We start from the raw sequence: 26,960 nt of genomic DNA on the forward strand, positions 1-26,960 counted from the left end.
GCAAGACGCAAGGTGTGGATCACATGCAGACTACAGCGACAGCAATCTCATAGTATGATCTCGTTGCAACGACACATGTGCAGTATTCAGACTTGGTATTGCATGCAACAGAGAGTCTTCGGGAAGTGGTTTTGGTGTTGGAAGTCGCAGCCATGGAGATTGCCCGCAATTGTTGACGCGTTTGATAGAACGCGTTAAGTGGTTCGCGGTCGCCGATCCGGCTTGGTTTACACTTTGCCCCAAAATACTTCACGGTACTAACTAATACGGTGGGGCACAATGAACGATTATCCACATACGTTCAAGTCGAACCACTTCATGTCAAACCTTCGGCGTAGGGCATTGACGAGCTTCGCAATCCTCAGTCCGCTTACTATGGCCGACGACACTCGAGAATCGTCCACTCCTCCCACGCAATCCCCCAGCGATCCCTCAGCCTGCGAGGACCGTCGAATACGCCGACCACGACCGAAGCATGATTTCCCTCAGTCGCAAGCCGGCAAGCTGTGGGAGGCGTTTGGGAACCCAGAGGAATCCGCGAACAGTCTCCCTGGAGGGACTTACAATTCGGCGGGTGGCAAACCAGCCCAAGTGACATGGAAAGATGCCTTCAATTTCTCATACAATTCAAAAGGGCCGGCATGGTATCAAACACCCTGTGCCAGGGATTCATTATTAGTAGGCATTGGAGGAGGAGGCGCAGTTGGAGGAGTTAGTTTTATTTTGAAAGGTGTGTGATACCTAAGAGCTGTCCGCCCATTGCGTGTGCAACTCAATGCAGTCGCTTTCATTATAACTCTGAAGCACTATTGACAAGTGGATCAGGTCTCAAGTCCCTTGGAAAATCAGCAAATTATTCTGTTGGTGGATTTCTCGTCACTTCCTCTGCCATGTACTATTGGTGTGATCGAAGACGCAAGGAAGAAGCTCGAGGTATGGCTGCCGCTGTTGCAGGGATGAAGATGCTCCATGAGAAGAAGGCGAAAGAGCAGGCCGCCCGGGAAGCCGCTGAAGCCGCCACTGCTGCAGCCATGGCTGAAGAAGATGCTAAGCGCAGTAAGCGATGGTACAAAGTCTGGTAATAAATATTGTGATTTGCATATGCACGGCGCGGCGGATTCATGCGAGCTGGGAAGCATGAAATGGAACTTAGAATCTGAAGTGTTTGAATGAGGAATGTTTTCGTTTATGGGTATCAAAAGCGACCACGTGTACAGTATATCCTGGAAAACCTGGAGGTTCATCCATTTTCGAAGCGGACGCGAACATTTTTACGGGGTGAAGCGTCCATAGCGGTGGAGTGATCGTCGCTTTCGCTGATGAAGCGTTTTCTCCTCTCACTTCTTTGCTGCCTCGCCTCACGAGCCTCTCTGTTTTTGAGATCTGTCAATTGTTGTTTCCGTCGCTGTGAGCGAGACCATGCAAGCGCCGGGGTGGGCCGAAAGCCGATCCCATTGATGCCATATCCATCATCAGTGGGATCAGTGGGGTCATGTCCTGTAATTTCAGAATCATGCCAAAATTTATCTGATATCTGTCCATCCAAAGGTGGTGACTTTGAACGGGGCAACACCTGAGGTGCGGTGGCGGAAGTAGAATCATCCTCCTGAGACGTCTTTGACAGGTTGCTGTTGGTTAGCTCACCGGATTGACCTGACTGGGATTGATTCTCAGGCAGCAGTCGTACCTGGTCTTGTACGTCGCCTAAATGAGTAGCTGATTCGGACTTTTTGAGAGGGTCTGGTTTTGGTATGGAATCAGTCTGGCCATCGAGATCCAGCGTATCGAAGGTCTGGGAGACTTTTGTGCGCGGACTTTCTACATTGTCGATGCCATCGTCCACCATGAAATTGGGCGGAGGTCTCTGGGTGTCTAGCGGGAGATCAGGGCCTCGTCTCTTTTTGGGTGAGGCCGGAATCATATCTGGACGAGTCTGGTTATGAGGCCGCGCTGTAGTTGGACGATCTCGCAAATAGCCCCCTAGGACTGTACGAGTACGTAGTACCTACCAGTGTGAGTATCAGCTGAGTCCTTGACATGTATGCCACGCCGACGGACCCCTCTCGAGGCTCGCACGTGACTGCGGATTCAGGAGGGACAGGGAGACATATCAGTATTAGTGTCTAAAGTCACAGCCACGGCCCTGAGCAACGTCAACGGCTGTCATCCACCAAATCAACTGCAGGTTGTCCTCATCCCGGTTCTCATTCCCATCCCCGTCCACAACCCCCATCTGCATCTCCGTTCCCGCCTCCAGCTGCTTTCACACTGTATTCAAGTTCGAGTCCACTGTCCTTTTTGTGAAATCACACCCTCCAAAGAAGTAAGACTTCTTTGCTACTGCCTCCACACCATCCTCCTTTGGCACTCTCGCCCCTCGACTTCCAGTCCTGCACACACCGAGCAAAGCAGTCCTGATCCAGAGACTTTGACTTAGTTGTCCTTCGCTGTCTGGTCGCTCGATGTCGCCCGTCTCAAATGTCTCGCGCTGGCTCCGAGGCCAACCATGAACAACAGTTCCCATACCGGCCTCTACCAGTCTGCCAACAGTAGCACTTCCACTCTGCGTCCTCGTGCCGCCCGTCTGATTTCATATTTGGACGATGATACCGCCGACACCACCGCGATATCCACCTCCTCCGCTTCCACTCCTCCCCGTTTCCCCAGCAGAGGAGTATCCCCTAGTCTGAGCACAAAGCGCTCCAAATCCCCCGACAAATCTCAAAATGTTCCCACAGTGAAGCCTTCCAATGCTACGCCTTCGGGCTTACAGAGCCCCTCCATGGGAAGCCAAGGGTTGTGGGATTCATGGTCTTCTATACAGGGCATTGCCTCAAGCCTGCTTGGAAGCGATACATCCACTTCCGGGAAGGATAAGTCGAGGTCCTCTTTCAAGACCCCTGTATGGATGAAGCAGGACAAGACCTACAGCACTAGAAACTCCACTCTGCAGTGGGGACCCGCCAGTGAATCTCCTCCTTCGGCCCAAGGATCTATTGAAGAGAGAAAGGCCAGAATCGAATTGAAGAAACGAGAAGCCTTACTGCTCGCTGCTGTCGCAGAGTCCCAAGACAGCTCCGGCCGGTTCAAGAGGAGGGACTCTGATACGGAGCAGACGACTTCCATTCCAGACGATTCGAACCAAGATGCACTTGTGTACATGCACAAAGTCCAAAAGGGCGATACTCTCCCGGGTGTCATCATCAAGTATAATTGTCAAGCCGAAGCCTTTCGTAAGCTCAATCGGTTTTGGCCTAACGATAACATCCAGACACGCACCCATGTTTTGGTGCCCGTGGATGCCTGTTCGGCAAGGGGGAGGAAAGTGGACAGTCCATACTTGTCGCAGGATCTATTTGACTCTCAGCTTGCCAATGCAGATACCCCAGTTCCAGGGTCTACTCAACCCCGTCACAACGGCGTGCCATCCATCAATGGCATTCATCCGACTCTAAACTCTAACCTCGCCATATCATCCATCCTTACATCCGAACCTCTTACTCAGGTAGCGTCTATTTCAGAAGACATAGAGTTCCGACATGACTCGTGGGTGATGCTCCCATCCTTTAGAGACGCCGTGGAGGTTTTACGAGTTCCTCGCCGTGCACTTGGTTACTTTCCCCGAACGCGACGGAAATCAAACGCAACTCTGTCTGGTATTTCCACCAATTCGACTCCGAGGACCTCCTTCGACATGCTGCGTCACCCGCCGACGCATGCGGCTCAAACTTCGGCGTCCTTGGTTACCTCTCCAGTCCGTCGACCAGGACATCCAAACAGCCTCAGTTCCAACCGCCAGCGTTCTTCAAGCGTGACGGTCCCGGGTAGTTCCTTCGCGGATGCTTTACGAGGACCTGGTGGGGTTGGCACGCTGAGCGGTCTGAGGACCGAGCTCTCACGTCCTGGTCCTGCCGAAGATCCCTTGAACAAAAATTTTGCTCAGTACTTGCCTGACCTGTTGCCACCTGAAGAAATGCCTCGGACTGGGTTTAGTCTTCGACCATCAGCTCGTGCAACCCCCCGTGCCAGCACCGATTCGGCACGTAGTACTAGGTCAAATAGCGCAAACATGAGTGATGTCGGAGTCGCAATTGAAGGTTGGGTGAGGAAAATGGCGGGGGCTAAGAGCCTCAGAGATCGTAATGGAACCACCCCCAAAATGGGCGATCTCATCGAATTAGAAACAAACAGCGAGATTTCGGGGCCAGATATTGGTCCCAGGACCGATAGCAGTCTGGACACAAACATCGACCAAGCACGCCAGTCCGATGACACGATGACACCCAAAACTATGCATCCAAGTAGTGCTGAGTCCACATCAACTTCCACAGCCACAGAGCAGGCGCTCTTGAACGAACGCTTTCCCATGAGAGGTCGAGTACGGAATGCCTATGAGACGGGGCAAAGTTGATAGCGGCGCCCACGAAGCCAGGCTGGGTGGCTTGAACATCATTCTCAATGCAAGAAGGCTTAAGCTAAGCCTTGACTTGAGACCGTCGATTGTAGCCAAGGAAGGCTATCTTCACATAATATGGCTCACTACTTTGAGCCTTCCGCCTGGAATAGACGCACGTCAATTTCCTGTAGTAGGAAGATTGCTGGGCTGGCCAGTCTTGTTAGTCTGTATCATTTTCAGGACCAGCGACGAAGGAGGGCGTTATTTATCCGCATGATCTACCAGTGGTTTTTTGGTTCACGATGAAGAAACACTGTAATTTCGGTTACGCCTTAATCCATCTAACCTGACCCGTTCAGACATTATATTCTGTGTCTAGTGGTTCCAATCACAGATTACGCTCATGTGGTTCGCTCGCCCTCAAACCCGCGTCCCTTGAAGGGAGATCAAGTAACCCAGCATCAAGACACATACATATACACACAAAGAGCAGCCGAGGCTTTGTGTGCCCCAGGTCTGAGGGGCATATGTCGCAGACAAGCAGCACCACAAACCACAAACCACAACCCTCACTGACTCAGCCGCAGCGGCATTCTGATTGGTTCGACTGGAGCGCCTGACCTGCACCAAGTGAGGAACCAGCGTGCCGAAATGATGTGATCGATCGCCCTCGTCCCTGTTCCCTGATAGAAAGGGATTAAACAGGGAAGTCCATTATAGGCCACCGTCACTCCTCTGATTTGTAAATCGAGTAGGTAGAGCTCTGTACCCGAATCTACAGCCCCGTTATTGTGCTTGATCATCGACATACACCCCTCGCGAAGGAGGCCCACAGTTGAACTAGTCTCAAGCAATTAACCACTGACTTATCTACCAGACACTGAATCACCACAGATACCTATTTCAAGACTTGGGGCAAGCTTCCGCAGCCTGCCCACAACACAACATAAGCTACCTTTAGAATCATTAGTCCAGGACATTTAGTCCACTTCGGCAAGTGAGATGACTCGAATCGTCAGCACTCGCAGACCTTCAACAGTGCAACCCGTCAACTATGCTGCATGGATCCCTTTAGAAACGGCAGGATTAGTAGTTGGAACGGCAGCATACCCATCAAAACTCTCAGGGGACGAGATCGTCATCAAGAACCACGCGGTGGCGGTGAACCCAGTGGACTGGAAGATCCAGGCGTCTGGTGGCTTCGGGCTGGAGTATCCGGCCATCCTGGGCGAGGACGTGGCAGGGGAGGTCATCGAGGTCGGAGCTGGCGTCAAGGCAGCTACAGGGCTTGACTTGAAGCCAGGAGATCGAGTGATCACACACGCGCTGGGCATCGGTACGGGCAACCCACAGTACGGAGGCTTCCAGCTGTACCCGCGACTGAAGGCTGTGACGGTCGCTAAGATACCTGATGACATCCCTTTCTGGAGCGCCGTTGTCCTGCCGTTGAGTATTTCCACCGCGGCCGCTGGGCTCTACCTCAAGGCCAACTTGGGCCTGAAGTTCCCCAATAACCATGTCGATGGTTCGGAAAACGAGCAGGAAAGAGGAGTGTTCGGCAACGACCGCAATGATGAATATCAACATCAGGAACAAGCACAGTCACCGCGCGAAGAACACCACAAGAGAAACCGTGACACGCTGCTGCTATGGGGCGGATCATCATCGGTGGGCAGCTCGGTGATACAATTAGCAGTGGCATCGGGGTACCGGGTGATCGCGACGGCATCACCATCGAACTACGACTACGTGAAATCGTTGGGCGCGAGCCTGGTCCTTGACTACCACAACCCGGACATTGAGAGCATCTTGATCAGTGTGCTGCAGTCACAGCGCGCTGGGAAACTGGTGGGCGCGTATGACGCGATCGGGAGCGATGCAACAGCGCGGGCGAGCGCGCGGGTCGTGCACGCCATCGGGGGCGGGCGGGTCGCCAGCGTGGTGTCGGCGCCAGCGGACGACGACGTGCCCAGAGACGTGGAGATCACGCGCATCGGGAGTGGCAATATCGTCTCGCAGGAGGATGGCCTCGTCGCCCGCAAGATCTGGGGTGAGTGGGTTCCGAAGGCGCTGGCGAACGGCGCCCTCAGGCCGAAGCCGGACGAGCTTGTCGTCGGCAGAGGCTTGTACTATGTCCAGGCTGGTCTCGATCGGCAGAGGGAGGGTGTCAGTGCGAGGAAAGTGGTCGTCACACTTTAAAGAGAGAGATATAGCGGCGACCGTCATTCACACCGCCTGAAAGGCGCTGGTGATAACATCGATGTTGGGTTATTCGAGTCAGGCAGCCACTGAGGGAGAGCGATAGAATCTGAACATGTTCTTCGGTCAAGGCTACATGGAAGCAGAGTGCTTTTTAGGGTTGGAAATTCAAGTTCACAGTACACTCAATATTGATCTTTGGACTATCTTGGCTTGGCTTTTCCTGGAGCGTTCACCTTGCAGCAACTCCCTTACATTTCAGTCATACAAAGCTCTTCATTCTCATACGCTCTTCCCTCTTCCAATTCCCTGAGGACTTGACATAATACTCCTCTTTTACGATTGGTTGTCAACCCCTATAGCTACACCCACACACGCCCTTCTTCTGGTCTAGGACATTTCTTTGCTCTCAACATCTCCAAAATACCTATGCTTCTTGAATATGCAAAATCTCCAATCAATACTATCAACCCCAGGTAAAACGAGAACAAATAGACAACAGAAAGGAAAAAATATGTTAAAAGAAAAGACTGTGTCGTAGACGGGCGTCGGATATAGGTAGTGGTTGGCGTAGCGCTGTCCTTGAGATTTTGTTGGTCCCACAAATTGGGCAGATCAGTTCCATCCCAGGCTGTTCTCAGCCATCACGGGTGGACTGATATATGTACGTCCGCTTCGGTTCGAGTTACTATGGTCACTGTTGCGGGACGTTCGACCACCAAATCTTGTGCCGTAACTGCCGCGAGCACCAGCTGCCATCAGATTGGATTGTTCTCCTGGGCGGCTACTAGGGCCAGATTGCATGCTGCTTGATCTTTGATGACCTGCCTTTTTCTTCTTATACCGTCTAGCCACAAGGAACATTGCTGCTCCGTAAACTGTTGCACCGGCAACTGCGCCCACAGCGATTCCGACCGAAGATGGTCGAACTCCAGACCCTGAATCGCTGGAGCCTGGCGTTGCGTCGTCAGAATTGCCACTATCAGAGGTCGTGGCGGGATTGTTTGCAGAATTGATAGGAGTTCCACCATTACCCATGGTAGATCCAGCCAAGATCGGAATGGTCGGATCAATCATGCTCATCAACGTTGTCACTGAAGGATTGTCGTTGTGGAAGAGACCCGAGTTCGGATTCAAGATAAGAACGGACAGTAAATCTACCTTGCTTTCGGGAATGTATGCCATTGCCAAAGTAGTAATGTAGCCGACACTGTCCAGCGTATTGTACGGTTGAAGATACTGCATAACGACTTCGTCGAGAGCCAGGTCCAGGCCATTTCCAACACCAGGGGGGATAAAGGAGAATATCTGGGAGACTGCCGTTGTAGAAGACACTACGAATTTGTAGTTGAGACCATAAGTGAATCCGATCTGGATCAAAGTAGAGTTCTCGGGTGCAGGAGGAATGCCTCCTTCTGGCTGAATGACACTGGGGAGCGTAGTGGGAATCACAGCTGCACTGGTTGAGGATGATCCAGAGGTTGGCGCACTTGAAGGTGCAGTGATAATGCTGGAATCTGGTATCAGTGTAGTCATTGAATCTGTTCCAGTAGGCTTCACAGTGTTGGTGGGAGGGGCTGAGCTGGTAGGCCGGGTGGTAAAGGGTTCGGTGCTGGTCACGTTGGCCACCACAGGCGGTGGAGATGGAGTCTCCGTGGGTAGGGTAGGAGATATGGTTGGTGGAGTTGTCACTGGGCCTGGATCTGAAACGGTTTGATTGGGGTTATTGAGATTGTCGGTTGGGCTGAATGTTGGTGTAGTGGTCGGTGGCTGGGTCGGCGGATCAGTAGGTGGAGTGGTAACAGGAGTAGTTGGTGACTGGGTCGGCGGATCGGTAGGTGGAGTGGTAACAGGAGTAGTTGGTGACTGGGTCGGCGGATCGGTAGGTGGAGTGGTAACAGGAGTAGTTGGTGACTGGGTCGGCGGATCGGTAGGAGTGGTAGGAGGGGTAGTCGGCGACTGCGTTGGCGGATCGGTGGGCGGAGTGGTAATAGGAGTGGTTGGAGATTGAGTATTGTCGTCAGAATTAGATGCAGTATCTTGGTCCGGTTGGGACTCGGTTCTCGAGGCAGTGTTGCTTGCAGTGTTGCTCTCGGTGCTGTCCGGTGGAGGGGTGATTGTTGGGTTCACACTCACGGTGGGAGACACGGTTGGCAGATCCAAGATATCTGAACCTGTAGGAAGGGACGCTGTTTCCGAAGACGTAAGGGCGTCATCGGCGGAACTCACATCTGCTGCGATTGAGGAAGCCGCAGCCTGAGCGGAAGAGAGTGCCGATGAAATCGAAGATAAATCTGAAGAAGCAGCAGTTGATGCCGCGTTTTGAATCGAGCTTGCAATATCTAGGATCGATGAAGCAGCATCAGTGGCGGATGAGAGAATTGCGTTCGGGTCTTGAGTGCTTGTCGTGCTATCAGTATTGGACGCCGTCTCGCTTATGACCGAGTCCCGTCCTAGTGTAATCCCAGTTTCGGTAGAAGTTGTAGATGCAGCGGGGTCAGTGGTAATCGTTGCTGTTGAGTCTGTCGTGGAAGTGGTGTCCTCGGTAATCACCGAGGCCACATCAGACAGAACATCTCCGATCGTTGAAATGATACTACCCAAACCAGAGTCTGTACTGCTGGAGGCGTCGGTTGTAGTGCTGTTATCGCCCGTTACTTGTCTTTTTACTGCGCGCGGAAAGTAGTATCTCGGTTTCATATCCGTCCGCCTAGGATGTGCCGGAACGGCTTCAGCGATGGAGACAGCCACCGCCGAAAAGATCAACGTGATCAATGTAATCTTCATGATGGCGCTGGAAAACTGGTCAAGAAATACTGCCATGGTTATCAGTCAAGGCTAGAGAGTCTCCTAGAGCCGAAACTTACTGCAAGAATCTTATGTAATGAATGTATAGGGTGAGGTTATATGTTCAAAAGAGTGGCTAGGATCCTAAGACCCTTCAAAGGTTGAAAGATTGCCTGATGGTTCAGGAATCGTCTCGTCGACGCCGGGTTGCCTGTGTTGGACCGCAGGAAGACTTGTGTACAAGACTTAATGGACGCTCGGTGGGAGCTGGCCACACAGTGTTCTTTGTTTCAAACGTTGCCGCAAATGGACGAGGATGTCAAGATATTTTCAGGTTCATATGAATGGAAACAAATTCTTTGACGTGATGACAGACCAAATACCCCAACAAAGAAAGTTGATAGTAGATCGTGGCTCTGCGAGAAGAGTTGGGCCAGCCAATTGAACGATAGAACAAAGACGTTTGGTAGTCAGTCTTGAGCGCGAGAGGGCCGTTCGAAGCCTACGTATGCCTTGCAACGAGGAGCGAAAAGAAAGTTGTTAAGGAGAGTACTCGATCGTGTCAAGAAGGCGTGAACGTCGATTGGCAAATGAGCGAACGCGAGCAGCGAAGAATCGTGCTAGCTAAAAGGGCGTTGGAGTTCGAATGAGCTGAAAGGAGGCGGTCCAGACGGGTTGACAAGTCGAAAGAGGAGGTTATCGGCCGCAGAAGGAGAGACAGCGACCACGGCGACGTTGACGGATCATCGAGGCTCAGTGACGATGGGAGAGGTGGCGGGCGAGCGTAGGTGTGAAAACAGAAAAGAATGAGCCTTTGCAGGAGTGTCACGTTGGGAGAAGAACGAATTGAGCAAGCAACGACTAGACTGGGTAGAGGGAGTGAATGTGATGAGAGCGGGAAAGCGAGCGGATGAGGCGAGCAACAAGCGTGAGGGCTAGTATCACTTCCCTGGATTGTCGGGGGCGTCAAGTGGCTCAGGCACGGCAGGTACGCCTTGTCCACTCTTATGTTCAACAACTGTGCAGTGTACTGGGTACAGGGCTAGCACACGCTTAGGCAGGAACAAGACACGAATGACGCGGTTTAATTGGTGGTCATGCCAAAGCTAAGCTTCTAGGGGTCTAGCGCAAATACCACAAGACGGTATCGCACACCCTTGTGACACGCCAACGCCCTGGATGTCCTCCCGCCCCCAGTGGCCCTGGCTTTCTGTACACTCTGACCAATTTCGAGGTCAATCTCGCTCCTCGTTGGGCTTCTCTTAGCTGTCGATGGTGGCTTTTGCTACCTGCCAACATGGGCATGGTCTTGTTCAACTGGTCAGTGGCTGTTGGAGCCGCAGTCTTCCTACTGCGTATCGAATCCTCCAGAACCAGAATACGAACTTGTCCAAGTAAAGATCGTCAGACTCTGGACTCCTCGGTATACTAGTACTTGTACTCGTCACTCAACCAGGATAAGGTTGTTGAGTCTTTTTTTGGAGCTTGACACGTTGGCCGAAACATATTGTGTATCCGATTCGGGAAGGCAATATAGCAAGGGAATGAGTCGGCGAAGGGGGAAACCCCCCGGGAATGGGGATGCCAATTGCTTCTTTTCCTTCGCACAGCAGCTTCGATGGAACAGAGGTCAGGCATGAACCATGATGAAGTGAGCATGGCCAAAGTTAGGTCCTCACCAATCTTAGTCCCTGGTACCAGGAGCTAGGGGCGTGTCAGCTAAACGCCTCCCGCTGCCTTGGCCTGGTTGAGGTGCATGAGTGGATTGCTGGGATTGGTGAAAATTCTCCCAGGTCAAATAAAGGTCTACGAGTACTGTGCGAGTAAGGCTCAAAAGGTCAACAGCGCCCTTCCCGATTCCAGCCTTGGAACAATATTCCAGGTTTTTAATCTCACAACCTCCCACATTTACATCGCGACTGTCTCTTGGTTCTTGTAGTCCATGGTGCTACCAATTCATGCAGCCCTCGTTTTGAAAGCTCCAATGCTCACGTTATCCAACACCTGTTATTCAATGGCAGGTGTCACCTTGATCACTCTGGTGGGGATGCAAAATCGACGGCCCCGCTTGCCCAGCTGCCCGAGCTGCCGGCTTGTTTCATTCAGGGGTAAGCGGGACGAACACCAACTCGTGCATAAACTTTGAGATCAGCCATCTCCGGCACAGTACTCCGTGCTCGTCGTAGTCCTCGTAAAAGAGGGTGATCATGAGGCAGGATTAAACGTTCCATGTGTTTTGCTACCCTCGGACTCGGCACTCCGTACTCGGCAAATGACCGTACGTGATGATATACACACCGACACTGCATGAACAACTCTCGAGCACTCTATACATGTGCACATTCATGTGGCTCAACGCAGATCACCCATCATGAAGTGACGGACGCGCAACCAGTGCACAATACTCCCTATACTCATATATGAGCACAATTCAGATCCGCGCATTGTGTCACCGTTTCACGTCAGGATCAAACCATTCCACACCGGCCAAACACGTACACGTGCGCAAGCCAATGTCTTAGGCTTGGCCAATGATGAACCCCTTTGCTGGATTACAGGTCGTACAAGTTGACGTAATCCTTAGAGTAGTGCTCGTAATTTGCAACAGAGCCTGAGATACTCCGAGCTCGCTATTCTAACAACCAACCACCTGACCACGATCATTCGCTTGATGCTTGTCTACCTACCGAGTGGTTTGTGGTGGTCTGTACTGAGTATGGAGTGCTCCCTACTAGGTATGTACGAGCATTCGTATCTCCGTGTGGATATGAATGCCATGGCTGTCCAGGTCCAGGGGGTTCTCATGCCCTGTAATGGGACTGGGAAGCAAGCTTGAAACAACGATGTTGATCAACGATTGTTCTCGAACTCAACCACAGTGCTCTGTGGGGGGAGTATGCTAGTACCTCGACTCCACCCTTGTGCCGCGCGATATTTTGTAAGTATCTCTCTGAATGATGTATAGACCGCTGCTCTGGTCCATCTGCAGGAATCTTCTCGGTACCTGAAGCATGAAAAACACTCGACTTGATGTTGATATTATTTCATCGTAGACTCGACGCCGCGTGTGCTGTGCTGTAGGTTCTCGCGGGAGAATGTTTGTCCGTATTTTGGTGAAAATCCGGATAAACTCCGAGCTCTCGTGTATCACGTGCAAAGTTTTCCGTCCCACACTGGCACACCAGCATCACTCCCTACTCCCAAGGCCTTGGCAAAGACTCTACAGTCGATATTTGGGCAAAGCCTAGGGGGCTTAGCAAACTCACTGCACGACTTATCATTATCCATTGTTTCTACAATGACCCAAGGCGTATGCAAATCTATACGGGGAAAAAGGGAACAGTTTCTTTCTCATCAAGATGCAAGGTCGAGTTGATTGAAATCATATATTTCTTCAGCCGTAAGCTCATCGGCCTGTTGCATTCCTCCCCATCACCTCCCGTATCGGAACCTCGGGTCAGATCAGTCTGACTGTACGGAGTAAGTCGCCGAGAGAAGGATGGGGACTGGTCGGTAGTCGAAAAAGCTGGAGAAAATCCAAGGTGGCTTCCGAAAACCGCGTCAAGCAACCGTTCACAGTAAAAATGTCCAACCACGAAACGGCCATCTCCAGAGAATTGCCGAGCACGTCATTTGGGCCTGGCAGAATGTTTGCTCCACATTTTCCATTTGGAAACTCAGCCTTCACCTCATTTGCACCACTTGAACCTCGACCTCTTCGTCTATCGTTATATTCACCACCATGCTATCTTGATCCTAAAAATCTCGTTGACCACAACCACCTCACTCTCACTGCCCCCATCTCATATGTCCTTGAGCATATTGATATCCACGTTGCAAGTCTCCGAGCTTGTTCCCCCACCATCACTCTCGCGCAGCCACAATGTCTGACTCAGGGCCTTCCTCTACACCGCCATTGAGGAACCCTAAGCTCAACGCAATGAGTAAAGCCTTCTCTCAAATCGACCTGGATGGTCATGATTTACCGCCGTCCCCAGCACCCTCAAGCCCCAGAGGTGGTCGCAATTATGCCATTGCCACTCAGTTGGTCTACTCCGAGGGCAACGATCAGTACAATGCCAGCAGCGTACCTATTTACCAGGTATACCAGCTCCCAACATGAATTCCTTGGGCTGCAACTAACTGAAATAGTCTGCAACCTTCAAACAACAGTCTTCCACGGGCGGTGCCTCCGAATATGATTACACCCGCAGCGGGAACCCGACCCGAACCCACCTTGAGAAACACCTGGCAAAGATCATGCGAGCAAAAAGAGCACTGGTTGTCTCCTCTGGCATGGGTGCTCTCGACGTTATTACTCGCCAGCTGCGCCCTGGCGACGAGGTGGTAACTGGGGACGACCTCTACGGAGGCACCAATCGACTCCTAAAATATCTCTCCACACATGGCGGCATCATCGTACATCATGTCGATACCACCACACCTGAAAAGGTTCAAGAAGTGGTGTCCTCCAAAACCGCAATGGTCTTGTTGGAGACCCCGACCAATCCATTGATCAAGATCGTAGACATCCCCACAATCGCCAGTATGGCCCACATCGCGAACCCTTCATGCCTGGTCAGTGTAGACAATACCATGCTGTCGCCGCTCCTACAGAACCCTCTCGAGCTCGGTGCTGACATTGTATACGAGTCTGGCACCAAATATCTCTCCGGCCACCACGACCTCATGGCCGGTGTTCTCGCCGTCAATGACGAGTCACTTGGCGACAAACTTTACTTCACAATCAACGCATCTGGTTGTGGCCTTGCCCCCTTTGACTGCTGGCTCTTGATGCGGGGAATCAAAACCCTCAAAGTCCGCATGGACGCCCAGCAAGCTAACGCAATGCTCATTGCCCGCTTCTTGGAGTCCGCCGGTTTCAAAGTTCGTTATCCGGGTCTGAAGTCTCACCCTCAGTATGACCTGCACAACTCTATGGCTCGTGGCGCCGGAGCAGTGCTCTCATTCGAGACAGGCGACATTCAGCTCTCGGAGCGCATCGTTGAGTCGGCCAAAATCTGGGCCATCAGCGTCAGCTTCGGCTGCGTTAACTCACTCATCAGTATGCCTTGCCGCATGAGTCACGCGAGCATCGATGCCAAAACCCGCCAGGAGCGCGGCGTGCCCGAGGATCTGATCCGACTTTGTGTCGGTATCGAAGACGGAGAGGATCTCCTCGACGACCTGAGGAGTGCCTTGGTCCAAGCGGGCGCCATGGACGTCTCCTTGAATGGCCTCTACGCCAAGAATGCAACGATTGGTGACTCTCACTCTGAGGAAGCCGAACATCTCGCTGCAACAGCTGCTTCTATTAATGAACCTTGATCCCGGCTCATCCTATCTGCTTCTACCGCCAATCTCCAATCATATGCATCAAACTGCGCCTTCAAATCAGATGGACATGCTCTAGTCGCAATGCCAGAAATAAAACCAACAGGGAAAACGAAAAGGAAAGACCTTTTGAACGAAATTTCGGAAAGGTCCAAAGGGTGCACACTGGGCGTCTCAAGTCCTGTGTTGGTTTGTCCGGCACTCTCGGGCGAGTTGGAGATATAGCTAGTAGATATGCAAAACACGCTCGAACGAGAATATAGATATTTGAAGGGAATGAGGAAAGGGATTATTCTACAGTCCCAGAAAAATTCTATCTAACCAGGCTGCGCTGGTACTGGATGCTTGCTCGCTCGGTACGGTCTTGTAATCTCGCGAGTTTTACACATCCCCAAATGAGCGTAGAATCCACCGCATTCTTCACTCATAAGGCTTGGGTCCCCTTGCTGACGGCTGCCACCTTGCGACCAAGGGAAGTTACAGTGCCCAGATAGATCTCGTATTCTATAGCTGTTTTTCTGTTTTGGGTGGAACTGCTTGCGAGATAATTCATAGTCTAGACTATATACGACTAAAGAAGTTGGTCCTCATTCCGCGGCATGTCCAATCCTGTGTATCTCAAACTAAGGATAGCAAGCTCTGTCGACGGCGGGCTTACAGAAATGTCTGTGGGAGGTCTGTGGGAGGTCTGTGGGACCGATCTGATAGGGATTGCTTGGAGAGACACAGTGTGACCTTGGTGCTGTATAAAAAGGCTGTTATTCTACCTTTCTGAGTTGCCGGGGCATGAGCCTTTGTAGATCGGAGTGCTCCGTAGAAGAAATCAGACAACGTCGGATCGGGTGCCCATGTATTGTGATCTACATATATGTACTACTTAACCTTCACGCAACTCAAGAGGTGCAGGACAAGCTCCCTATCAACACGAAGCTGGACGGGCATTGTCTCCGTTGATTTCAAGGCTTGCAACAAAAGAGGATGCTTTGTCTCTACCATCTACAATCAGCATACGAGTAGAAGATTCGGATCCATAGCCATCATAGTCGATCCCAGTCGCATGTGGGTACATGTTGCTGCCGCTGCAATGCAGATCCGACGAAGCATTCTGCCACCTGTTCTCCTTCTGCCTCGATCGGCATCTCCAGGTTTCCTACAAAGGAAAAACCTGATCACCAATCGCGTCAAGCCCTGCATTATCTCACTGGCCAGTCGAATGGGGCGACGACAGCGGCTGGAGAATGTTGCTACGGATGTGTCTGTACATTTGGACCTTTCGTACCCATGCTCATGTTGTGACACTGATCAGCGCTGCCAGCACTGGAATGTCGGCATGCTGGTTACAGAGGCTCATGGCCAAAGCAAGGGCACCCTTCCCTCCTCTTTCGCGACTATTGAGTCATTTGACAGCTGTCTCAGCGGTGAGCCGATGTGCTGGTATGGGCCCAACAGTGTCGTGTTCGTTTACACATTGATATTGAAAAGTGAACATGCTGTTGTGCGCCTCGTGGCTAGATTGAAACGGGGAGGAGAGAGCTGTCAATAGCCAATTGAATGAACACATACGCGGTCGCTGATGGTTACTTTCGATTTTCTAATTGAAGTGAGGGCGACGAGGAAGGAGAGAGCTGTAAGACCCTGGAATTTCTAGGGTAAGTAATCACAGAGTCACAGAAAACTACACATTGGGCAAGGGGAGGCAGCTTCAAATTCGGTATCAAGGATTGGGACAGTAAACTTCCCTAAGGTATTCCTCTGAGGGCGAATTTCCTTATCCAAGTGCTCGAATGGCCGTCAGATCAAAGAAAATCCCAGCGTCCATACAAACAAGGACATGAAGAGTTATACGGACCAGCTGCGTGATGGAGGGTCTGCTAGGTAGAGTTAAGGTCCCACAGCCTACAGGTAGGCACAATGGTCTCGTATGTTTTCAGTTCGAGACTAATAATACAGCTGTCAGCCCAGGCGTCGGCTACCCTTGCCACTCCGGGTGGAGACAAGCCTGACATGAGGCAGCAGTACGGAGGACTCGTACTCGTAGATGCGGTGCGAATAATATGTTCTTGGGTCATTTCTCTCATTTCAGCGGCTTGATCCTTGCTCAGCTCTGGGCATGTTCTCAAAACACCTATGTCGCGTTTGCATATGATATCAGAGCAGTCCGCGATCCAAACTTCCAGAAATCATATAGGTTCATAGGAATCTTTTCAATGGTAATAGGGGTGCAAGATGGTGACAAGGCAGATTTCCCGAGTTATCTTTAACCGTGCCGCAGGTTTTTGAGAGGGCAATGGCTTATTTGAAGCTTTGATGCATTATTGCCAGTGAACTGATGCTTTTGTGCAAATCCTTCAGAACTTTGAACAGTAGAATACATTGATTTCGAAAGCATGAGGTGCGAACAGTGATGCCTGCGCATGAGGTAGGCGAAGCTTTTCTGCGCGCTCCACATCCTCAAGGTAAATGAATGTTGGATGATGAACTGCCAACCTACGAGCACTCGAGACTTTGTTGGGCATCGCCAAGTACTGATACTTGGGTGATCGACAAACAAGTACTTGTAGGCATTTCTCAAAGTAGCTGGACCTGAGGGATTGCCAGGCCGCCTCCAGAGTGCACTAAAAGCGAGATAGAATGGTAGGTCTGATTGGGTTCTACTCCCAATAGAAAGAATCCTTCTGGGGGGTTTGTGCTCCCCCTCCCCGACAGCACTGGCCTTCGTGTCCACTGCTTCACTTCCGTCAAATACACGGATACCCCACAGTATTCAACGTTTGTCGTAAAGGGTTGAGGTTGTGAGAATAGTGTTGGAGACTGGGTGGGCAGGACATTATCGAATTGCAATTGCATCTCACATGAATTTGGTGTTGCTACCTCCGAAATGTGGTTAGAAGCTGGTTCATTGGATCCCTTGTAAGGAAACACATCAGTCAGTGCCCAATGTTCGGAAAACCCAGACGATGATCGGGAACAAGGAGTCCAGTCCACCTGGGTGCGATCGACAACCCCGAGGTCACCAAATCGAGCCACCAGATCCCAAGATGACCTTCGCACAATGAGCTTGGCGGCAATGCCCGTCTCAGAGACGCTCCCGGCCAGGTTTGTCGGGTGGCGCATGCACAAAGACTACTCGTAACCAGCCCGTTGTCAGGGAGACTATCCTGATTCAGATGGTTGTCCGTCATGCTGAGATTTAATGCATGCTCAAGCAGGAGTATGTAGCCCGATATGCAGCAAAATGGGGGTAATCATGCAGGCTTGCTCAATCATGTGCATCATGTGGCAGCAAACTGTCGTGTCCAAGAGCCTGACATGCGTCATGCCTCCCTAGACCAGCTACAGTGATTGTGAGAAACTCGAGGGGAGCAGTGTAATTCCCAGCGGCACAGGCTGGCGACCATCGCTTTGCCAAGTCAGCTACGATCTGCAGGCGGGCACCGCATCCATGGATCAGGCCTTCGCTAGCGTTGTGACTAGAGGGGCATTGCCATCACATCGGTACTCTCTGTCTCCTCCCTAGGACAGGTGATGGTTTGTAGAATTTGGCGTGACGGACGCACCTCGCGCAAAGAGTTGGGATCGCGGCTAAAAACCTCATCGAGGGGGGATCTGCTGCCATTTGTGGGCGATACGTAGCCGCTGAGCTTAACAATCATAGAAACATATCCACTGGGGATGTTGGACCCTATTTTACATAGCAATAGATCGGTATGGATGGGTTCTTGGTGTTGCTCGCCAGTATATTCAACACCACCAGCCCCGAAGTGTGCTCGGCAGCACTTTGTACATAATGGCGCGAGGTGTTCCCTAGAAGGTCCTACATCGAAGCAGGATATTACTGGGCAATGCTCGAAGAAGAGGCTGCGCCCATTTCCAACGCTTGATTGCCCTTGGTAAAAAACAACGGTTGGAGAACACTTTGTAAGCGTTCATCTGAGTTTCTCCGGATAGGTGACCATGCAGCTTCCTTGCACTAGCAAGCGTGACGGAATCCAAGTTTTTGAGACACCAGTTAGGCGACTGTACAATGAATCCGGGGTTGAAGGAGTGGCCTGTGCCAGGATTCGACGTGAGCCCCGCCATTAACCTTTTTGTCTGAGTCAGATGCCCAAGTGGCCTAGCAATATTAGCCAGGAGATGCCTTCAGAAAACGGGGCACAGAGGTGGTTGGCGTGACAAAAACGACCGCAGAATTGTGGAACTCGTACGTACGTAGTCATTTGCGTGTGCGATAAGAATTTGTCTTGCTAGATGGGCTTTTCGATGTTCGATACCTGACAAATGTTCGTGATTGACGACAGGTTAGTAACGACTGGCAATCACGTGATGAGTTCCAATGCGCTATATTTCTAATTTTCGAAAATCGCTTGTGAAACTCCGTCCCAAGTTGCCAGAGATTTCTCAACATTTCTCTTCGGAGGATTGGCGCAATGGTAGCGCGTGGTAGGTTTTGCTCTTGGCACTGCCCAAAGATGACATTCGACTAACAAAGTTATCAGGCTCTCCTAAATCATTGATCTCTATTCAGACCTAATTGGTTGTGGCAAAGCCAAGGTTGAGGGTTCGAGTCCCTTGTTCTTCGCACTTACATATTTTTTGGGTCTTTTTGGAGGTTCCACCATCCATCGAGCGGCGACCAGAAGTACATGCTCACAAATCCTGCATTAGCTCTCTTGTATGAACGGGAGCTGATCTCGGACTTCCCCACAGAATGACACGGCCAGGTCGAGGCCGAGCAGGTTCCGTAAATGCCCATAGCGAAATTTCTCTTGCTCTGAGAAATGCAAAAGGACAACAGGTGCATCATGGCAGACACTGACTTTCCGCAAATGGGTCTGCTGGCACGTTGACAGCGCTTCCGATTTTGCTGGTCTAGATGCCCCGCCCCATCTTGGAAGGCAACTTACAGAGGAACGGATCTGAGCAGAAGGTTTTGTCCATCAGAGATACCTCAACTACGCCGCTACTATGCAGAACATATGCGGCAAGTGTTGATGTTGCTTCATTCTAGAACCTGGCTAGAGTGTGCGGCCTCGATCGCAGAGTTCTGGCAGTGTCCGTCGCCAGCACCATTTCCGTCCATCGCGTCGTCATAGGATTGGGCAGGACTCATGCTGGGTGATTTGGGGAGAGACGTCACTCTCTTGAATGTGGTACTTATCGGTAAAGTGTTGCGAGTCCTATCCGTCTCACAGAGGTAGGACACTCGTTTGGTTCGCCTATTCCGAACATAGTAGTCAAGCCAATCGTACCTAACCTTTTCAAAGTGATTTTTGCACTGCTTGCACAACCCTATACGTAATGCGGTGGAATGAAGTCCATAATGTATTGAAAATACTAGTCCAAACTTTATTATCACCTGATGTGTCCACCTTGAGCTGCATTCCGAAAAACTTAGCTTGCAGGGAAGCGACGAACCGAACTACTCCTATGCTTGCCTTGCATAGTATGTATGTAAAATGTTAACTTTTGGCAAGAAGGCTAGATGAAAAGAGGTTGTGGATCTCGTCTTTCGGTCCGTGCGCATTTATTGAAACTTCCAATCGAAAACGCAAGAGCGAATAATTTCATCCTAGTGCCCAGAGACCGGGAGGCACAGAAGTCGAACGCAAAGAAAAAGAAAGAACTTTTGGGGTCTAAGCGTTTGTTTTTGAAAATGGTGTCCAGGCGCATGTCACATTTGCGACAAAACCCGATGAAAAGGCTGGAATATATATGACACTTCGCTGTCATTTTCTTTGATGATTTGTCATGGATTTGCTCTCCGAGATTGCCAGCAATCGCGGGAAGTGATCGAGTTTTGATGCAGTATACAGTAGTGAGAAGGAGGACGAACTCCTCCAAAAGGGGGAATCTCCTCGGAGACAGAGTTCTTCACAAACGCACCGTTTTCGCTTAGCTAGCTCACTTCTCTGAACTTTCACCGCCCAGCACCCGCCCAGTGACCAACAGTGGAGTCCGATATCGATAGTGTAGCCTTTAACAAGGGGCCAAGTATTCTTGACAGTAGGAATAGTCTAGGCTGGTCGCCATGTGCCTCAATCGACGTACGTCACGAATAAATAATGAGGCAGGGACGTGAACTTCATTGTCCACATCAGAACAGATCGACTTGTGCGCGAAAACATCTACACTCGAGGATTGATTTTCTGCTTGATATCAGTAAAACAGGAAGCTGATCACCCAGTAAATCATTTGTAGGGAGTGCCACGCTCCTCCATGCCTTCGGCTGGGAGTGGGGGTTAAAGTGTCGTTGTCGAAAACGGGGAGGGAGGAGTCGGGTTTCGATGAAAAGCCGGAGAAACAAAGACCCGAGGATTGGCCAAACGCCAATCATGCTACTTAGCTCATCAAATACAGATTGAGTTTTATATCATTTTCCCTTCGATTGGTGCCATCTACACGAAGATCGGAAGATGCCTTTCTCGCACCACAGCCACTCTGGTCAGTTCTGTGACGGCCATGCCCGGGATTCTCTGGAGGACATCATCCTCACCGCGATATCAAAGGAGATGCAAGTTTTCGCTCTGACAGAACACATGCCTCGTCATGACGTGGACAGATACCCCGAAGAGGAGGAGACGGGGGTTACGCTTGCATCTTCTTTAAACAACGAAGCCTCGTACTTCAAAGAAGCCGTTCGTCTGCGCGAGAAACTCGGTGGTAGGATCGGACTACCCATTGGCTTCGAGAGTGACTGGATTCGACCAGAGTCGCTCGAGCTCATCGATCGAAGCATACGAACCTATGCATTTGACTTTTTTGTCGGGTCAGTCCACCATGTACACACCATCCCCATAGACTACGACTACACGTTCTATAAGCAAGCCCGCGAAAAAGCTGGCGGTACGGACGAGCAGCTTTTCCAGGACTATTTCGACGCGCAGTTAGCGATGTTGCAGGCGACCAAACCCCCGGTGGTGGGTCACTTTGATCTCATCCGCCTGAAAAGCGACGACCCCAACGCAAGCCTTAAGCATCTCGGCGGTGTCTGGCAACGGATAGAGCGAAACTTGGAATGCATTGCATCGTATGGAGCGGCCCTTGAACTCAATTTCGCAAGTTTGCGCAAGGGTTTGAACGAACCTTATCCTCAGGCCGACATATGTAGGGTTGCGGTAGAGAAGGGCGTCAGATTCTGCCTATCCGATGATAGCCACGGGATGGACCAGGTGGCGCTGAATTACAGTCACTGCCTCTCCTATCTTCGAAGCGTGGGAATAGGCTCTTTGACAGTCTTTGACCATAGCGCAACCTCGGGCAATCACCCTGACACTCGATTTTCCACATTGCGATGTGACCAAATCTCGCTTCTGGAACTCGAACAACATAGATTTTGGAAGACTGGAGACAACTAGTCAAGAACTGTTGACGTTTCTGCACACGAGCGACGTTGGATCTCGTTTCGCTGCAAGCATACCCAATATGTGTTCGTTCCGAATTGGGCGATTACGTTTGACGAGCCATTGGTGGGATGTTGTCAGAGCGCCAATTAATCATAAATGATCAAGCAACGTTGTCAATGACAACTTCGAGTATCTGGGTATCATCCGAGGTAGTTGACATCAATAATATCCCTTGGTCCTTGAAAAGGTCGGGAGCGAGGCCAGAGGGGAGGCGTTTGGCAAGCAGACTTCCCGCAAGGATTACATACATGCATAAGTTTAGATTCCACACCGGAGAGGCACAAGGATCCATTATTTGATGAACTATATACAATATAGCGCTGCTGGACAGCCGAGAGCGTTAAGAAATCACGCGTGTAATAATGATAGTTGTTGGGATTGGAAGACTACGTGTGGATGTGTGTGGTCAGCCGACCATTGGTAGAGAATGCTAGTTGGGTAGAATACGAGAGATTGAGCCCTCAACGGTTATGTTACACCTTGACGCACGATGAAGGTGGTTGCGACATGACGACCACGCAGCAGAGGGGTCTCGGCGAGTATCGGCGAGACTACCTTCCCGGTACAGTAGACCACCCAGATCCGAAGAAAATGAACGGTGACAGAAGAGCACAATTAGGCCGTAATACCTTGTACTCCATAACCCGTACAGGGATCCTTCTTGTAGGACCCCTGACTTGGGACTGGAGATCAACCATTTTCATCAAATATGACTGGATACCAACCGATGAATTAGCGTGGACGGCAGTATCCAGATGGTCAAGGGGTGCAGATCGCCGTGAGAGTGCTTGACAAAAAGGGAAACACACAAAGATTGTCCGCTTCTATGCTAACGGGGTAACCAAGGAAAACAGTGACAGCAGGTTCAAGCAAATTACGGGACCAGGGTCAACGACCAAGCCGGGTCCTGACGGGGCAGACGATGGCAGTGGCTTCTGCGTGCGGGTTGCCAGATACTAGACCAGTTTAGTATCTGGGTGTGAAATGAACGACGAACGTGTGTTGCCTTGGGCGCCAAAATGGACTGTCTGCTTCTCACCGCTCTAGCTATCCTGCCATCAGATGGTCAGTGGCACTGAAAGTTGGCAGTTGCTTTTTCTGAAGTTCATCGGGCCAGAGAATGCATGCTTTCGATTACTACTTCGGAAGTCTTCTCCAATGGCCTGCGCGGAGCCCGCAGATGGGAACATGGATGTGCGGGTTGTGTAGCCAGACGTCGTATTAGAGGCGCCGTGAGATCGAGCAATGTCCAGCGAAGTCCAGCAAAGGAAGCCGCATGGTGTGGCTGCGCCCCAAGCAAAGTAGTTAGTGCTGCCTATGATGTGTCTCGGCATCATTCGCCGTGAGCTAGCGGGACACGGTACTTGATAGTAGTTCGCTGGTACGGAGAAGTCATTCTAGAAAAAGGGTCGCAAGTCGCCTGCCCCACGAGGACAATGGGATTATATGAGCCGCTCCGCTGTCTATTTCGCACCACAAGCAGCGATAGGGACGGGATTGCGCATCTATCGCCTCGCCTCACAACAGTACTCGAGATTCTGGGGACTCGGTGCAAAGTGGTGGCTGGAGGGGTGAAAGATCATGCGGGCGGAACAGTGGCTTGTAGTGACACTGGTAGCACCCAAGCTGAGATCAGCCTCGGGATACGGTACGGAGTACTGCCGTCAGTATCTGCAGTCAATCGGCTGTCGCACATGAGGACTCTGGTCATATGGAAGAAGATGAACAAGACGACCAATCCCAGGTGCATGATGAGGAACCCAATGCCCCGGATCTAAGCTGGAAACCGTCCCCGAGTACGGAGTATCAGTTACACCTATCATGCAGATCACAGATGAAGGTCAATCACATGTCCTAGCGTGCCAGCATGACTCTTGTATTTCCAAGGCCCGCTAACTTACTCCCAAACAATCCCCACGGGCCTACAGCCAGACGGGACGAGGGAGTATGTCCCATGCCATGGCACCCACCTGGGTTGGGCTGTCTGACGTCGGACAATATCCACAAATCCACCTGCAGGCCGAGAAAGCTGGGTGCATGCTGCCCAAACTTGAAGCGAGTGCCAAACGTGGTTCAGGGTCGTTATCTCCGCTTCCATACAGGCATTAGTGGGGGATGTGCGATTTGAGATGTGGAATGAGGGATGTGGCCCTCAGATCAGATCAATAGGAGACGAGATCCGCGAACCCTGGTTCAGGCGTTAATCCTGCCTGCCCGCTCCGAATTCACCAGTGTGCCATCCGTGTTTTCCTGAGGACAAGGGATAGCAGTAGGAGCATCATGAACAGCAGTAGCAGGAACAGCGGCAGCAGTCGCTTTCGCAGCCAGCTCCCATCTCGCCCGGCCCCTTCGTAATGTTAGGTATCCTAGATCCACCCTCGGTACAGAATACTCCATCCCCATGAGCAGTTAGGCTCAGTGCTCAGTTTGACCGCTGGTTCAGTCCTCTCCCCCCTGGTTGTCGTTTAGTGCTTTGGGAATGTGCGCCATCTTCCGTGTGGCAGGTTGGAGAAGGCGAGTTTGGAGGTGCTCGACTCGAAGCCAGATTGTCGTCCCACTGACACTTCGCGAGGCCCCTCGTGCCCCAGAATGATGTGGTTGCTGATGAAACAGAAAGGCCAGTCTACCTGAAATGTCCTTATTTTCTGCCAAAATAGACCGACCCACCGCTGTAGACTGCTGAAATAGGATGGATGTTGTGCATAAGGACCTGTCATTTCCATTAGCCTCCTCATAATGAGAACCCCTCGTGCCGGTGGACACTGGACAGGTTGTTGGTGCTCGGTTGTCGGTACCTTGGACTGGTGGGCTGATACTTGTCAAAATGTTGTCAAGAACCCCGCTGGGTACCCCTCGATAGCACATCTTTTCGCCAAACTGCCCTCCATCGATTTTAGTCACTTGGTACCGCGGATGTACCTCGTCGTTTCCACCGAGTATTGTCAGTGCACCTGCGGAGTCCATCCTTCGTTCTGGCGATCATTTGACGGGCCCTGAACCCCTTGACCCCCTGACCCCTTGATCCCTGGTCCAGATAGCCCTGGTAAACCTTACCTTCAAGCTCGACTGTTCCCCATCCGGCTGCGATCGATACGAAGAAGCCTAATGCTAATTAGCACCTAGCTTGGTTGGCCGGTTGTTGAAGCCTGACATGCCCTTGATACTGGGCAAGATTCTTTTGCTCGCCGTTTGGTCTGCTGCTCTCTGCACTGCTACCTGTGCTCGTACAGTCTGCCCGGTGACATTGTGCCTCACCTCGTTTCCGTTCTGCGCTTTGTCAAGGCCAGTGCTGCCTTCGGTGCATCGGAAGCCCCGACCACGTTTCTCGCTCCCAATTTGTCTGAGTGCTGTCATACCTTTGAGTTTTGTCGTAGACGAACTGTCCCATTTGCATCATTGCTGTTACTTTGTGCCACACAGACTCACCCGAAGATCGATCCGAAGAACACCGTTCGCCCCCTTTTGCTATCTTCCTCTGAGTTTTTGACGTGCCCTCCCCGCTACGCGAGTTTACATCATCACCGCCTCTCGCGGATGCTTCACGCAACCCGCACCTGCCTTACTGCCGCTCTTGCCAAGCTCCGTCCTTCCATACTAGATCGAAGCGTGCCTTCCTCGATCCCATCTTGGATAAATATCTAGGTCATTGCGAGTCTCACTTTGATCTCCTTCACTTCACGAAACCAGCCCTCGACTTTCTTGGCCCTAGTCACAGACGTTTGAGCTCTTGTTTCATCGCCACCCCACCACGATACAGGTTAACGATAGGCTGATCATGGCTTCACAAATCAGCAAGAAACTCATCAAGTCCGGCAATGGTCAAGACTATCCCAGAGCCGGAGATGAAGTCACAATCGAGTACACTGGCTGGCTCCATGACCCCTCGGCGTCCGCCAACAATAACAAAGGCAAACAGTGAGTTTCCTCTGCAATTCACATGGGAGATCCAACTCTCGCGGTTTCGCTGCTAACGCGGCATTTTCCCCCTAGATTCGATAGCTCCGTAGGTCGAGGGGATTTCAAGACCCAGATCGGTGTCGGTAGGGTCATCCCAGGTATGGCACATCGTCTGATCTTGTCTGGCGAATTGATCTCTCATTTAACCTTTAGGCTGGGATCAAGGTGTTCCGCAGATGTCTCTGGGTGAAAAAAGTACTTTGGTCATCCCAGGGTGAGTTCGTCAACCACGCATTCTATCTTATACAATCCCAGAACTTTTGATCATGCCGTAACTCCCGTTGGGCAAGTGGGACATCTTGCTGACGAACCAAATAGACATCTTGCATATGGAGATTCGTTAGTATCCCCATCTTCCAAAATACCTAGTTGAAACCCCGACGAGCCTACTTCCGCGCAAGCCCATGCCCTGCAATTGCTTCTTGAACTAGTAGAGTTGTCCGAGGTTGTCGAGATCGGGCGACTCGCTTTCTTTCACTTGCTGATATCGATACTGGACCATGTACTGACTTTGTGGGACTGACAGTGGTTTTCCTGGTCTGATTCCTCCAAATGCCACGCTCATCTTGTAAGTCACCTTTATTACTTTATTGTCACCTTCGGACTGCAAGTTCTTTTCGCCAGCTTGAGCCCAGGTCTCTATGGCTTATACCAGCCAGAGTTATCACCGTGGATGAAGGCTCGCATGAATTAAACAAATGCTCGCCATTGTCAGCGGAAATGGATTGTTTTTTATGCACTACAAATTCGCCTCTAGTCGTGCCTGGCAATATTGCTAACAAATTGATAATTAGTGATGTCCACCTGAAAGGCATCAATAATAGAAGGGCATGAAAGAGGTTCAATACCCCTCTACCGAATTCCAACCGGCGAGTGGCTTCTGG

General features: G+C 51.2%; 8 protein-coding genes across 8 annotated transcripts; 6 read left to right on the forward strand and 2 right to left on the reverse strand.

Annotated features, from left to right (window-relative positions):
• Positions 1 to 375: 375 nt before the first annotated feature.
• On the forward strand, positions 376 to 1,082 carry A1O9_04583 (uncharacterized protein; the record flags this gene model as incomplete). The annotated part of the gene is made up of 2 exons (XM_013406873.1): positions 376 to 730; positions 826 to 1,082. 2 exons carry the CDS (start codon positions 376 to 378, stop codon positions 1,080 to 1,082), a joined length of 612 nt encoding a protein of 203 aa, XP_013262327.1.
• A 158-nt stretch (positions 1,083 to 1,240) lies between these two features.
• A1O9_04584 (uncharacterized protein) lies at positions 1,241 to 1,921 on the reverse strand (the record flags this gene model as incomplete). The annotated part of the gene is made up of 2 exons (XM_013406874.1): positions 1,241 to 1,615; positions 1,688 to 1,921. 2 exons carry the CDS (start codon positions 1,919 to 1,921, stop codon positions 1,241 to 1,243), a joined length of 609 nt encoding a protein of 202 aa, XP_013262328.1.
• A 585-nt stretch (positions 1,922 to 2,506) lies between these two features.
• On the forward strand, positions 2,507 to 4,411 carry A1O9_04585 (uncharacterized protein; the record flags this gene model as incomplete). Its single annotated transcript, XM_013406875.1, has 1 exon — positions 2,507 to 4,411. One exon carries the CDS (start codon positions 2,507 to 2,509, stop codon positions 4,409 to 4,411), a length of 1,905 nt encoding a protein of 634 aa, XP_013262329.1.
• A 987-nt stretch (positions 4,412 to 5,398) lies between these two features.
• On the forward strand, positions 5,399 to 6,595 carry A1O9_04586 (uncharacterized protein; the record flags this gene model as incomplete). Its single annotated transcript, XM_013406876.1, has 1 exon — positions 5,399 to 6,595. The coding sequence occupies one exon, from the start codon at positions 5,399 to 5,401 to the stop codon at positions 6,593 to 6,595; it is 1,197 nt and encodes a 398-aa protein (XP_013262330.1).
• Positions 6,596 to 7,210: 615 nt separating this feature from the next.
• A1O9_04587 (uncharacterized protein) lies at positions 7,211 to 9,382 on the reverse strand (the record flags this gene model as incomplete). The annotated part of the gene is made up of 1 exon (XM_013406877.1): positions 7,211 to 9,382. The coding sequence occupies one exon, from the start codon at positions 9,380 to 9,382 to the stop codon at positions 7,211 to 7,213; it is 2,172 nt and encodes a 723-aa protein (XP_013262331.1).
• A 3,883-nt stretch (positions 9,383 to 13,265) lies between these two features.
• On the forward strand, positions 13,266 to 14,710 carry A1O9_04588 (cystathionine beta-lyase; the record flags this gene model as incomplete). The annotated part of the gene is made up of 2 exons (XM_013406878.1): positions 13,266 to 13,484; positions 13,535 to 14,710. The coding sequence occupies 2 exons, from the start codon at positions 13,266 to 13,268 to the stop codon at positions 14,708 to 14,710; spliced, it is 1,395 nt and encodes a 464-aa protein (XP_013262332.1).
• Positions 14,711 to 21,129: 6,419 nt separating this feature from the next.
• On the forward strand, positions 21,130 to 22,071 carry A1O9_04590 (histidinol-phosphatase (PHP family); the record flags this gene model as incomplete). Its single annotated transcript, XM_013406879.1, has 1 exon — positions 21,130 to 22,071. The coding sequence occupies one exon, from the start codon at positions 21,130 to 21,132 to the stop codon at positions 22,069 to 22,071; it is 942 nt and encodes a 313-aa protein (XP_013262333.1).
• A 3,823-nt stretch (positions 22,072 to 25,894) lies between these two features.
• Positions 25,895 to 26,294, forward strand: A1O9_04591 (peptidylprolyl isomerase; the record flags this gene model as incomplete). Its single annotated transcript, XM_013406880.1, has 3 exons — positions 25,895 to 26,034; positions 26,110 to 26,174; positions 26,230 to 26,294. 3 exons carry the CDS (start codon positions 25,895 to 25,897, stop codon positions 26,292 to 26,294), a joined length of 270 nt encoding a protein of 89 aa, XP_013262334.1.
• Between the last annotated feature and the right edge of the window lie 666 nt (positions 26,295 to 26,960).

This window comes from Exophiala aquamarina (genome assembly GCF_000709125.1).
Source record: "Exophiala aquamarina CBS 119918 chromosome Unknown aczIA-supercont1.3, whole genome shotgun sequence".
In the NCBI taxonomy this organism is placed as follows: Eukaryota; Fungi; Ascomycota; class Eurotiomycetes; order Chaetothyriales; family Herpotrichiellaceae; genus Exophiala; species Exophiala aquamarina.